Raw genomic sequence first — 13754 nt, forward strand, 5'->3', positions numbered from 1 at the left:
ACACACTGCAACTTGACTCCGACAAGGTGATGTGGTTTTGGTCTTCTTCAAGAGTGAAGGACCAGAACCAACCCAGCTGGAAAGTAGCAGCAGCCCAGAGGTAGGATGACAGGTCTGGCAACAACAGGAGGTGAAAGTCTGCCACAAACGCAGGGCAATGACAAAAGCCATTTCCAACTTGGCTACAAATTGTGCTGTTCTTAATTTCCTAGAAGAGGTGGGGAAGCCCACAACCTGATCGTTCCATGGAAAGAACAAGGAGGCCCCCGACCTCTTGTACTGACTTTTCCACGAAAGCAGTTGAGAAGAAATGAAGGGAAGGGTGGAAGACAGACTGCAGGACTCTTATGAGGGTCAGATGAGATCTCAGTTATCCAGGGCTTAGTAAGGGCTATATAAACGCTGGCTATGTTTATTATTCAAATGGGTGCCCATTAGAGTTCCAAGAATTTCAGATTATGTAAACCAGACAACCACATTGTAAGATTCGCTAAGCACGTTGATCCTCAAAACAACCTTTTGAGCCAGTTATCCCTGGAACATCAGAGAAGTTTCGCTACAAGTCCGGGTCTCATACACAGGAAGCCAGTTTAATTCAACAATGTTCGCTAGACCTGTGCATGGGCCTCGGAGAACGCCAAGGTGAGAGCAAACAGTCACTGCCTCAGGAAGCTTGCGTCCTTCCTCTTGAGGCCCCTAAGGGACACAATGGGGAGAGCACTGGACGCTCTGAATTCAAATCCAGCCTCAGACATTTCTCAGCTGTGTGACCCTGGGCAAGTCCCTTATCCTCTGTTTGCCTCAGGTATTGTTTTTAAATTTATGAAATGGAAGTAAAAATAGCGCCTACTCCTAGAGTTGTTGGGAGGATTAAATGAGATGATATTTGTGGAGTATTAAGCACAATGTTTTATTTTAAAATGTTTGGTTTTTTCCTTCCTTGGTGGGGGTGAGAGGAGTAGGAGGGAGAAGCAACATGTGTGGACACATGTGTAGACAGCACGTGTAGATACATAGATTCAGACTGGGCATTTCAACAACAAGAAAATACTTGGGTAGGAGGGGGCCTAGAGCCAAGCCTTGAACGGAGCAGGACATGCTAGGGGGGGACAGCTTGACTTATTTGTTGAAAAGCACAGATGTGAGATATCGACTCTGCAGCCAATAGGGAACAGCATGGAAACCGAGATAGGTTCAAGGTAGAGTGGGCAAGGGGTGGCTGACCTCAACCCAAAAGCACCTGATGGAGTCCGATTGCATGAGGCTGGAAATATAAAGCAGAGAAACATGTGTTTCTCCCTTGAGGCAATAGAGAGGCGAGGAAACTCCGTCAGTCAGAGAGGAGCCAGATCTGACCTCTTTAGATAATCACTTTGGGAGTGGTAGGAGACCAGAAGCAAGGGGGGCCTGAACTAGGGAGTGGCTTTGTGAGAGAAGCGGAGGGCAGGTATGTATGACTTCCCTGATCTCATGGGGTTTGCCTTCCAAATAGGGGAGGGGGGACTCAAAATGTTTTTAATGAATGCTAAAAATAAACAATGAATAAACCAACAAACTGGAATGGATGAATGAAAAGACAGAAAAGAGGGCAGAAGGGAAACAGGTCAGAAAGGTACAGTGGACAATGATATGATCCGGCAGGAGAGAGATGACCAGGTTCTAGCCACTTCCAGATTTTACCTTATTTGATCTCCATAACAACCCTGGGAGTAGACTGAGGCAAACAAAGGTGACTTTCCAGGGTCATGTAGCTAATAAGTGACTGAGGCTGAATTTGAACCCAAAGAGAGAGGTAGAGAGTCAGAGACAGAGACAGAGACAGAGAGAAAGGAGAGGAGAAAGGGGGAAGAGAGACAGAGAAAGAGGGGGAAGGAAAGATAGGAGAGGAGGGAGAGAGAGAGACAGAGACAGAGACAGAGAGACAGAAGGAGAAACAGAGAAACACAGAGAGAAACAGACAAAGAGAAAGAGAGAAACAGACAGACAGAGACAGAGAGAAGTGAAGACAAGAGAAGGAGAGGGTGTTGGACAGAGTATGAAAGCCAGAAGAGCACAGGACTCTGTGGTATAGGGTCAAGGAGAGACAGGAGAGCTGGCATTGATTACTGGAAGGTCTGTTCTGCAAAAGGGATTAGATTTAGCCTATAAACTTTGCCCCAAAAGGCCAAAACAAGAAGAATTTTACAGACTTTACAAATGGGCAAGCCCGGAGTGGAGGGCCTGGTCAGCTTTGCATGAGCCCCCGTAGCATTTCTACCTCATTATTTGCACCTTGTCTCCTTCCATAGGGCAGGACTCCTGGGGCCAATGCCTTTTTTGTCCTTTTATGCATCTCCAGCTCTTAGCACATAGGGCCTGGAAGTAAGGAGCTTCTCAACAGACCAGTGACTAATGGGCTCTCCCTCATTGGGCGTCTCGGTTTGGAAACTGGGCAGCAGAGAGGTCCATTAAGGGTTCTGTAAAAGTCTAAGTAGGAGTTGATAAGGTATTAAAATAGCAAATGGCAAACCACTCCAGTATCTTTGCCAAGAAAACTCCACTTCAGGTCACGGAGAGTTGGACACAATGGAATATTGATAAAATAGGAAGGGACAGTGGAGGATAAAGCTGGACCTGGAGTCATGAAGCTCTGAATTCAAATCTAACTGCAGACACTTCTTAGGTGTGTGACTCTAGGAGGGGGTTGCCTGCCTCAGTTTCCACATCCGTAAAATGGAAATAATCATTGCATCTATTTCCCAGGTTTGCTGTGAAGAGAAAATGAGATGATTTTTATGAAGCATTTTCCATGTGACCGGCTGTTAGCACAAGGTAATAGAGTATAATTAATATAACATAATAAATGCTATGATTATGTTACTATCAATGTCAAGCTTTATCAGCCAGCATTATCAACAATAACAATCTCATTATCAATGTGAGGGATGAGGAGGGATGAGCCCAGGAAGTTTGGAGCTCCTGGAGGGTTTTCCCTGTGTTGGTACTGAGCGCACCAGTCTGCTCTGGGAGCTGCCCAAGGCCTCAGAGGCAAAGGATGTCCCTGAGTTGGGTAGTGCCACCTTGGAGCCCTTTCCCATTCCCTTGGCAGTGCCCCAGTAGAAGGCTACAAAAAATCTCCATCATCCACCAACTCTTCTGTTTTGTCCCAGTGACTGACCAAGAAGGCTCCTTGGGAAGCAATGCCTCACGTTGCCTCCTGTCCATCCATCTTCTCGTATCAACATCTCATTTCCTCTTCCTCTGACAGGTTTCCGAGACAATGCACCACAAAGCCAGTCAATGGGAGAAATTGCAAAGCCATCAGATTGTGGGAGGACAAAAGACTGGAGGAAAATGGTAGATGGTGGAGACCAGATTCCTGCTATGGCTAGGTGGAGACCAGAGAATCTCTGGTGGCCCTCCAACTCACAGGGTGGGTCTTTCTCCTCTTATAGATTTTTTGTGCATAAAGTTTTTGCAAAATGAGGAGAGCAGTGGAGAGAGACAGGAAGACCTAGGTTCAGATCTTACCTTGGGAATATATTAACTGACTCCAGACAAGTCGCTACCTGTTTGGGTAGACAGAATTTCCCCATTTGGAGAAGTTCCCAGTAAAAATGACGTCTCAGGATTGATGTCTATATTCAAACATTTATAGCAAAAATTCTTAACCTAGGGGGAGTCCCTGGATAGATTTCAAAAGATCCATAAACTTGATTGGGAAAAAAATTTACATTTGTATTTTTTTACTAACCTCTAATTAAAATTTAGCATTTCTCTCAATTATGAAACTCTTAATAAAATGTTATTTTGTATATTTCTTAGTCAGATAAACTGATAATTTTTTTAAAAAGAAAATAAAATACATTGCATTAGAAACTAAAAAAATTCTTCTTAGGGATCCCTAGTCTTGGCCAGGCTGCCAAAGGGACAAGTCACTGAATTCCTTGGCCATTCCAGGCAGACTTTCAAGGGCTAAGTTGGAGACAGTCGCTCACCTGCATGGGTAGAGGGAGGTTTCTTTCCAAGAGTTCTCGGACACTGAGATTTTAGTTCTAGATTTGAGGTCAAGGTCACTAGCTATATGATCTCTTGAGTTAGTCACCTCCACGGGCCTCAGTCTCTTCATCTGTAAAAGAGAGATGCCAGTGCCTACCTTGCAGGACTTGTTGTGGGGACCTAAGTAGGACCATGTCAACAGAAGCTATTCTTCAACATTCTTCTCCCGTAATATACCTTCCTGTTGGCTTGATTTGGGGGCCTGGAACCTGCTAAGCATTTGTAGTTGGACAAAAATGGGAAACTGGATCCCTTCCTATCCTGGCCATTGGTGAGCAGCCTGTGTTTATCAAATAGCTATTAATAAATGGAACTTTCAGCAAGGGTCATAAGACCCCACCGGACCATGTATCTCTACCCACTCTGCTCAGACATTTTCTTCATCTACTATTAAGACCACAGTGATAGCTTCCTCCTGCTGAGATCCAAGAGGCAGGAAAGTTCCTAGCAAGGACAAAGGAGAATAGACTATGCAAGTAATATTGTCCTCATTCTACAGGAGAAGAAACCGAGGCTCAGACACATGAACTGGTTTGTCTAAGACCACACAGCAATGAAGGATCTGAAGCAGGATTCACACTCAGATGTTCTTACTCCCAAACAAAGGAAAGGAAAAGAGAGAAAGGTGAAGAAGGAAGGAAGGAAGTAAGGAAGGGGGCGAAGGAGGAAGGAAGAGAGGGAGGGAGGGAGGGAGAGAAGAAGGAAGGAAGGGAAAGAAGAAGGGAGGAAGGAAGGAAGGAAGGAAGGAAGGAAGGAAGGAAGGAAGGAAGGAAGGAAGGAAGGAAGGAAGGAAGGGAGGGAGGGAGGGAGGGAGGGAGGGAGGGAGGGAGGGAGGGAGGGAGCAGAAAAAGAATGAAGAAAAGATGGGAGACAGGTAGGAGGGGAGGACTCCTTGGGTCCCACAGGAAATGATAGTCAGAAGTAAAACCTAAGTGCACTGAATCTAATCCCAACACTGTTTCCATGACATTGTTTTCTTGATGAGATGGGTAAACCATTACCACCAACATTTATGAAAGAATTTTCTCAATATAAGACAGCCATCTCCTTTAAAAATACATATATTCTAGGGCAGCTAGGTGGCACAGTGGATAGAGCCCTGACCTTGGAGTCAGGAATACCTAAGTTCAAACCCAGCCTCAGACACTTAATAATTACGTAGCTGTGTGGCCTTGGGCAAGCCACTTAACCCCATCGCCTTGCAAAAAAATTTATATATACATACATACATACATACATACATATATATATGTATATGTATATGTATATGTATACACATTCTAGAAATCTCTCCAGCCTTCACAATATCCTATCATTTCTCAGTTAAAAGGAACCTCATAAGGAAAGGATCAAGAAGCTCATTTTGTGGGAATTGAAAACTAAGGCCCCATAGGAGAAGCCACCCGGTCAAAGTCCCCCAGTTTGGAGCCAGTGGAGCCATCCCAAAATCCAAGGTCCTTCCCACTGCTCTGTCAGCCAAGAAAAACCACAAAATCCCTACAATTTGGCTCCAACGCCCTCATGGGCTAGCTCAAGCTCATGGTCCCTTTCTGGGACATGCCACATCCCAGTGAGGGACAAAAGAGCCGGACATGCTCACAGACTGAGCGAGTTCACCCCCTTCTGGACAGTGGTGGGCATGACACAGGGCAACCAAATGACCAAGCTTTGAGCACTAAGGAGTCTGAGGGGAAAAGGCAAGGTGCTGAAGAGACTTTGGCAGCATCTCAGAATGTCCAAGGTTCCCAGGGGACACTTAGTCCTCATCCCTTTCATTTTATAGATGAGGAAACTAAGGCCAAAAAGTCACAGAGATAGGATTTGTACCAAATCTGGAGGTCTAAAGGACACTTTGGGAAAGTGTCTTGTGGTCTTGTCTGTGAGTGAATTAATTCCCCTCTTTAGCCTCACCATCCTCTTCTGTAAGCTGAGTTCATCATGGATGCCTTTTTCACAGAACTGTACCAAGCCCCAGAATCTTGGGGTGGTGAGTGCCCTCAGATGCCGTCCCGTCCAAATCAGGACCATTACAAGGATGAAATCAGATACTGCCAGTGACGCAAAGTGCTACACAGATGTCAGCTGTCACTATGAAACTTCGACATCAGTTGTCCTCGATTGATGCCTACAGAATCAAAAACCTCAGCCAACAAACGACCACAGACCAAGGTCCAGACCTAACACTTCCTGCAAGATTGGCTTTGGCCAATCTTTAAACTTTGGGAGGTCTTAGTTTCCTCAACTGTAAAATGAGGAAGGTAGACTAGGTGAGTTCTGAGTCTTGACTATCCTGAGACCCTTAAATGTACCCCATTCTTTCCTGCCTATAGACTCTCCAATCCAAATCAATAATTTCTTGTTTTTGTTTGGGGGAGGAGGTTGCAAGGCAATGGGATTAAGTGACTTGCCCAAGGCCACACAGCTAGGTAATTATGAAGTGTCTGAGGCTGGATTTGAACTTGAGTCCTCCTGACTCCAAAGTCAGTGCTCTATCCACTACACCACCTAGCCACCACCCCCCGATCTGATAATTTCAGTAAGCATTCATCAATGTCTATGGCATGCCAGCTAAAGACATGGCTAAAGACTAGGGATACGGTTAATAAGAAGAAAGACAGACCACCTCCATTAACAATTCTTAATGAGTTGAAACCAGGCAGGGAGCAGGTGCCAGCTGGGCATGCCCCATACAACACTTCCCACTGTTGCATTTCCATTCTTCCCATGGGGCAGCTGCGTGGCACAGGGGTCAGAGCACCAGCTCTGTTCTACCTCTTGGAGATAAGGAATATAAAATGTTAGCCAACATCAAAGGTTATATTACCATCTCTGAATGTGTGTCTGGATCGACCAGGTGCAAACCAAGACCCCCCACATGGCAGAACGTCACACAAACTAGGGGAAAGGCCACAGGTGGCTGCCACCCACCACAAGTGGCCCACAGCCCCATTAGCAGGTGCCTCCAAGAGCTCCCATCCTCTCCAGCTGCCCTGGCCTGGTATCCAGCCTGGCTGGGGGCCAGGGGTGAAAATAGCCCCCATGCCCTAACCCACAGCCAGCTGCCCTTGGCTTAACATCCTCACCACCATTACCAGCTGGGCCCGGCCAGGGGCAGACCAGGAGCTGGCCGATGTCCCAGCAGCCCCAAGCTCTCGGGGCGATCCTCCCACCCACTGGGAAGGGTGGTGGGGGCAGAGGAATGGGAGGGGGAAGTTGGGGGGGGGGGGGGCAAAAGCTCTTCAGTTCCTGGTCCAGGGGCCGGCTTACACATATCCTCTTCCTAGCTGGGTGATCCCAAGTTACTAAACCCCTTTGAACTCCATCAAAAAACTAAAAATAAGAATAAAACTTCAAATGCATTAAAAACTAATTCCTGGTTATATTAATCAATATAGTTCCTGGCACAGAATAAGAGTTGCATGGTGGAAAGAGAAGCAAGACTAGTCAGGAAGACCTGAGTTCAAATGTGGCCTCAGACACTTAACAGCTATGTGGCCCTGGGCAAGCCACTTTACCCTGTTTGTCCTAGTTTTCTCATCTGTAAAATGAGCTGGAGAAGGAAATGGTGAAGCCCTCCAGGATCTCTGCCAAGAAAACCCCAAAATGGGGTCATGAAGGGTGAGACATGACTGAAAATGATTGAACAATAAATAGTTAACTTGGGGGGGGGCACAGAAAAAAATCCTCAAATCCAGAATCTCATTATCCCAGGTTGCTCGTGATGGAGGGAGCCTAGAGTTCAGACCTCCAGTTTTTAAGCAAGACCCAGAGGGACAAGTGCCTTCCGAGGTCACCCGACTCGTTTGTGGGACTGTCAGAGCCCAGGCATCCCGACTCCAACAGGAGTTTGCCTCCTGCCTGGGGATCTCAAAGAGGTCTGAGGGATTCTGGAGCAAATGGGGACAAGGTGATGAACAGAATGAAGCTCCTGGTTCCTTCAATGAGAATTCTGAGGGAGTGAGTGAGCGCGGAGTGATGAGGGGAGGGAGGAGTGAGTGACAATGGCCAGCTGGCCAGCAGCTTGGGTCAACTCATGGCCAGGCCATGGGCATCTTCAGATGAATCATGAAACGGCCTCTCGGGGAGAAGAGCCAGCCGGGCTTTGGGGGCTTCCCCAAAGCTTGCTTTCTTCTCCCCATCATTTTGACCCTCAGGCTCCTCCTCTGGAGAATAAGGAGAATATGCCATCACTAAGGGAAAAGTCTTGAAAACATAGCAGAAATGTGATCTTGGAGAGAGAGAGAGAGAGAGAGAGAGAGAGAGAGAGAGAGAGAGAGAGAGAGAGAGAGAGAGAGAGAGAGAGAGAAGCTTGGTGGCTAGAACCTGAGCCTTCAATCGGGAAAGAATTGGGTTCAAATTCTAGCTCTAACACTTAAAAGCTGTGAGACCTTGGATAAGTCTCTCCACCCCCCAAGGCCATCCTCTTCTAGTCTGGCTGGCAGAAAATGCCATCCCTGCACCTTCGTCCTCAGGGGAAGCTTTTTTTTTTAATCCCAGTAACTCAAAAAAGAAGGTAGAGGGAAAAGATCGTTAATAAAGCATTTTTTAAGTCACATTAACAGAAACAAAAAAAGGAGATGAGAACAAAATGAGGACAATTTATTGCTTAGATATTAAATCTAATAGACTTTTTTAAAAGCAAACTCAACAAAGTTTCATAGTTTTAGGTACTCTTTTATTCTTCTTTGTTAATATATGAAAATGTTCATGTTTGGTAATGACACTCAAATCACAAGGCAGGAAGGAAGGAAAGAAGAAAGGGAGGAAGGAAGGAAAGAAGGGAGGAAGGAAAAGGAAGGGAGGGAGGGAGGGAGGAAGCAATTATTATAAGTCCCTCCTAAGCATCAAACCAAGCACTAAATGTTTTACAAATGTGCCATCTCCTTTGCTCCTCCCCACACCCTGGAAGCTAAGTGCTATTATTACCACCATTTTAGCTGAGGCAGACAGAGGTTAAGCGACTGCCCAGAATCACAGATCTAAGTGGCTAAGGCCAGACCCGGTCTCCTGGACAGGACTCCATCCTCCAGCTGCCTCTAAAGACAATGAGCTCAAAAGTCAGGATAGACTCGTTTCAAGTTCACGAGTAAAGCAGACCTGGGGATCCCAATGGACCACAAGCTGAGGGTGAGCGGGTCAACACTAGCACGTTGTTATGTAAAAAAAAGGTTCATCTCGCGCTGAGGTGTATTAATAGTGTGACATGTGAAGGCCAGGGAGTGACATTCCCCTAAGCCCGGCTTTGGCCAGGCCCTCATTAAATTACCTCGGCTGGCTTGACCTTTGTGTTGTGAGAGGATTAGAAGGGCCGGGGGTAAGGGGAGGACTGGGGGTTGGGAAGCTCAGGGATTCCAAGAAGATCAGAGATGATTCAAAGAATGGAAAATGATGCCCCTAAGGAAAGGCAAAGGTAGACTTGAGAACCATCGTCCCGAGAGCTAAAAGTAGCTTTAGAGACCCGTCCATAATGCCCCTGGGTCCTTTTCCGGAGAAGGAAACTGAGGTCCGAGAAGAGGAGGGGCTTGGCTGCAGAGCCAGGATTCGAACCTACATCAGCTAGATCCACAATCACTGATCCTTGAACTGCCCTTACAGAAATTTGGAGAGCGGGAACTCCTCAAGCCACAGAATCTTAGAGCTAAACAGGAGTCTGACATCAGCCAAGCTCAACCCACACCCAAATCTGTTTTTGTATTTTGGGGATGCCTCCCAACCTCACAGCACTCACCCCAGCAGTCTCCTTCCTTCTGCTACAATTGTATAATCCAGTCACTTGAATTTCAAATAAATTCAATTGAGTAGCAGATTAATGTAATCTTGCATTTGGGTCCCAAAAACCAACTACAACATGGGGAGACACCGTTGGACAGTGGTTCAGCTGAAAAGGATCTGGGGGTCAGAGTGGACGGCAAGCTCAGTAGCATTGGCAATAGGCCTGATGTAGCTGTCGCAAAACTACAGTGAAAGCCATGCTTTTTCTTAACAAGAATTTTGCTTTTCTTCTTTTTTTTGTTGAATGGGGGGAATGAGGATGGAAAGTAGATTTTGATCATTTTTAAAATTAAATTAACTTTTCAAAAAAGATTAGTTTCTACAGAAAAGGAATGAGAATAACTAGCAGTGATATGGCTCTTTAAGCTTTGTAAAACACTTCTCAATAATCTCTCTGTAGAATCATATCTAGAATACTATGACCGGTTCTGGGTTCCATAGTTTAAAATGAGAATTAATAAGCTGGAGATAACCTGGATAATGCAAAGTTTTGAGTCTGAATCATATGCAGGTTGAGAGAAATGGCAATAATGAGCTGGGAGAAAAGACCCAGGTGGGGAAGTTGGGAAGGGGGGGCTGACACAGTACAAATCATTAATTAGCCTGCTCTTATTGATCCCTTTGGCCAGACCCAGGGGAGCTGGCCCCAGAGGGCTGCTTTGAGAGCGGGATGTCCCCTCACTTGAGAACTCCAGAAAGAGGGTGGACAAACACTTGGAAGGTGATTGACAGGTAGTCAAAGGGATTAGAGCTCAACTAGATGGCCATTGTGCATTGGCATACAGTAAGAGCTTAAGAGATGTTGTTGCTTTCCTGACACCAATACTTCCAAATAAAATGTTAAAATGGCTAATTACAGGAAAATCTCAGGGCATCTCAACCCTCAATCAACAGGCTGACGGAGCTCACAAGTCAGAGACCCTTGGGGTACTGGCTGGGAGCTTAGTTTGGAGTCCTAAGGCCTAGGGGTGAGGTTTCAGTATGAACCAGCTGTGGGATTTGGGGTAGTTACTAAAACCTCTCTGAACCTCAGGATCCTCATCCATAAGATGGCAATAAGTATATGCACCCTACCTTCTTCACAAGACTATCGTGAGAAAGGTGGCATGTGAGCCTTCAAGTTCAATGGAATTATGTGATTAGCAGACTTAGTATAGCAATACAATTTCTTTTCAAAGAAGCTGGCATCATGAGTTTTATTATTTAAACTATTTTCAGGGTGTAGTCTGAGTTCAGGGAGCTTTGGTCTCAAACCCTCTGGGGTTTCAGTCATAGCTTATTTCAGGGGAGGGGGTACTATCAACTGAGAGAATCAGGAATAGCCCCATGTAGGAGGTGGAACATTCTCTAAATTGCACTAAAATCCAATGTAGAGACTTTAAGGGTTGACAGAACATCAGAGCTAGCCGGAACCTTAGCCTATAGAACAATCTGAGGGAGAAGGAACTTTCCCATGAAGAATATTAGTGCTAAAAGGGACCTTGAGGATTATTGAATCCAAACCCCCTCACCTCAGTCTGACAGAGGAGCAAACTGAGGAGCAGGTGGAAGGGGACTTGCCAACATTGAGCTAGTGGAAGAACCCAGGCCAGACAAGGTTGGCATGGCTCCAACTTTACCCATTGCCTTTCCCCTTTCACATTTTCCCTTTGTGTCTTAAGTATTGAATACTACAAAATTATCCCTTCCCCTCCTAGTTCATCTCATAGTCAAGATCTCTGGAAGGGAAAGAGGCTGTTGCCCATAGAGGCAAGAATGACAACAGCTTCAGTCCCTCCTCCATTCCCACCCCATTGACATCCCGTTTCTCCTTCCTCTTTGATTGGTTTTCAAGCATCTTAGAAGAAAGGTAGGAGTGAGTTTCACATCTCCCTAGGACAAACTGCATCCCAAGAACCCTGATTTCTCCCAGAGACTGATAGGGATGTTGGGACGTAGAGATGAAACTTTTCTGTGCCTCGGTTCTGTCATAGGACACAAGATGGACTCTATAAGATGAGGGAGGCGATCTCCGTCACCCTTGGGGCAGTACCATGGTAGAAGCCTCACTCAAAATGGTTCTAATCACCAGGGCAGGGAAAGTTCTGAGTTTTGGAAGATCATATCTAGAATAGCATCCCATCTTAAGAGAGGTCCTAAGAGTCAAAGATCAAAGGTCAATGGAAAATGGGAGGCCTCTACTGGCAAGCAGTCAACAAAGTCCTCAACACTTACTATATTCAAGACACTCTACTCAACTTAGGAAAAAACTGCCTGCCCACAAGGAGCTTGTAGTCTAAGGGGAAGGACAATGGGCAAATGGGCAAATCACAAAAATAAACATGGTGGTGATGGAAGGTGATTTCAGAGGGGAAACTGTAGCCCCTAAGCAGAGCCATGGATGTGCCAACGGCCAAAGGGGAGAGGAGACAGATTGCCTTGGATGAAGGGTTAGAACCCAACTGTTCTAGCTTCACATTCAGGACACATTTCACCCCAGTCCCGAGGACAGTTCTGCCATGAAGCCTCCCCCGACCCCACACACAACTCAAGTGTCTAGCCCTCAACTCATCTCTAATGACTTCATCATGGGATATTGTACATTCCAGACAGTTATCCATTAGCCCCAGGCCAGCCATAGCCTCTGTCACAGCCATCACTCTGCCTAAAGTGAATGCTCAATCAACATTCCAAGCTTTGAATTCTCTTGGCACCACACACACAGTAATGGAAGAAATCCGGGAGTTGGAAGAAGAGGTAGAAAGAACACTGGTAATGGAGTCAATCAATCAATCAATAACTATTTAGGGAACGTTGGTCCTGTGCTAAGTGACTCAGCTGCAAAGACAAAACCACCCCAGACCTACCCTCAAGGAGTTTCTATCAAGGACCAAAAGAACCAGGTTCGAATCTCAGTTCTGCTAACTTTCCCTCCACTACAGAGAGGCTATATAGTAAGGACCACAGAATTCAGGAACAGAAAATAGAGACTGTCAGATATGGATGGGTCTTTCTGAACAGAAAATGTTGGATAAGGGCAGAAGTGGATGAATTCCAAGATGAGAAATACAGTTCCAACAAAGCTAAGAGTCTTAGAACAGAATGTCAGAGACCTTAGAACAGGGAGTATGGGAGCTAAGAAGGAGCTTAGAACAGAGAACATTCTATTAATCTTCAAAGACTGTGAACCAGGTCACCAGGTTCAGACCTTGAACAAGTTTCTCCTCTGAACCTCAGTTTCCTCCACTATAAAATGAAAGGTATGGATTAGATCATCCTGGGGCCTTTCCACCTCCAAATCTCTGACCATTGAGACCAATCCCTTCATTTCAAAGCAGAGAAAACTTGTGGTCACCTGTCACCCAAAGAGTTAGGATCTGTTCCTAGGCCCTTGGTCTACAAATCCTCTGCCATGATTCTAGCTCAAAGGGGTGGCCCAAGTGACCTCCCAGGTCCCTCACTGGTGGCTCTCTTGTTCTTTGACTGTCGGTGATTATGCCACCTGGCCCAAGGCAGGGCCCTCCACCCCTCCTGCTCCAAGGTATAATACCCATTTTCCCTATCCAGGCTGGCCAGTGTGTGCCCTGACTTTCAATGGAGAAGCAAGGCCTGGTTGGCCAGCCTCCACACAGTGACAGGCACAACGGTACCTTACCCATGACCAAGCAGATTCTGGGAGGGATTTTCCACGTGGACTTTCCATGGAAGACCCCTCGGTTGAATCCCCAGGCTCCATGGTCCCTCCACAGGGTCTCTGTTCAGGTGCACCCGAGACTCCGTCCAAGGGACTAGACTAACAAGATCTGCCTGTTGAAAACTTCTGCGCCTCCTGCAAAGCAGGGGAGAGAGGAATATTCCAGGGATGGTGAGAGCAGGCTAATTTTGCCTGCTCAAGTGTCTGGGAAGCCGGGCCAGGTCGGAAACCTGAGCCTGGCTACTAACAGCTCTTTTCCCTTGCAACTGAC

General features: G+C 46.2%; 1 protein-coding gene and 1 long non-coding RNA gene across 3 annotated transcripts in view; one reads left to right on the forward strand and one right to left on the reverse strand.

Annotated features, from left to right (window-relative positions):
* The window catches only part of LPIN1 (lipin 1), a 90527-nt gene extending 76976 nt beyond the window's left edge, over nt 1-13551 (reverse strand). The window contains exon 1 of one of the 2 annotated variants that reach the window (XM_074195123.1): nt 13445-13551. In XM_074195123.1, coding sequence (XP_074051224.1) covers nt 13445-13525 — 81 coding nt within the window. In that variant the 5' untranslated portion in view covers nt 13526-13551. The remainder of the gene's footprint in view (nt 1-13444) is intronic. The other variant, XM_074195107.1, reaches the window with a different exon arrangement.
* Nucleotides 1345-3753, forward strand: LOC141512677 (uncharacterized). The gene is made up of 3 exons (XR_012475572.1): nt 1345-1447; nt 2743-2811; nt 3248-3753. It is a non-coding gene; the product is annotated as an uncharacterized LOC141512677 (long non-coding RNA).
* Nucleotides 13552-13754: the final 203 nt, after the last annotated feature.

The sequence above is a fragment of the Macrotis lagotis genome, chromosome 1 (assembly GCF_037893015.1).
Source record: "Macrotis lagotis isolate mMagLag1 chromosome 1, bilby.v1.9.chrom.fasta, whole genome shotgun sequence".
In the NCBI taxonomy this organism is placed as follows: domain Eukaryota; kingdom Metazoa; phylum Chordata; class Mammalia; order Peramelemorphia; family Peramelidae; genus Macrotis; species Macrotis lagotis.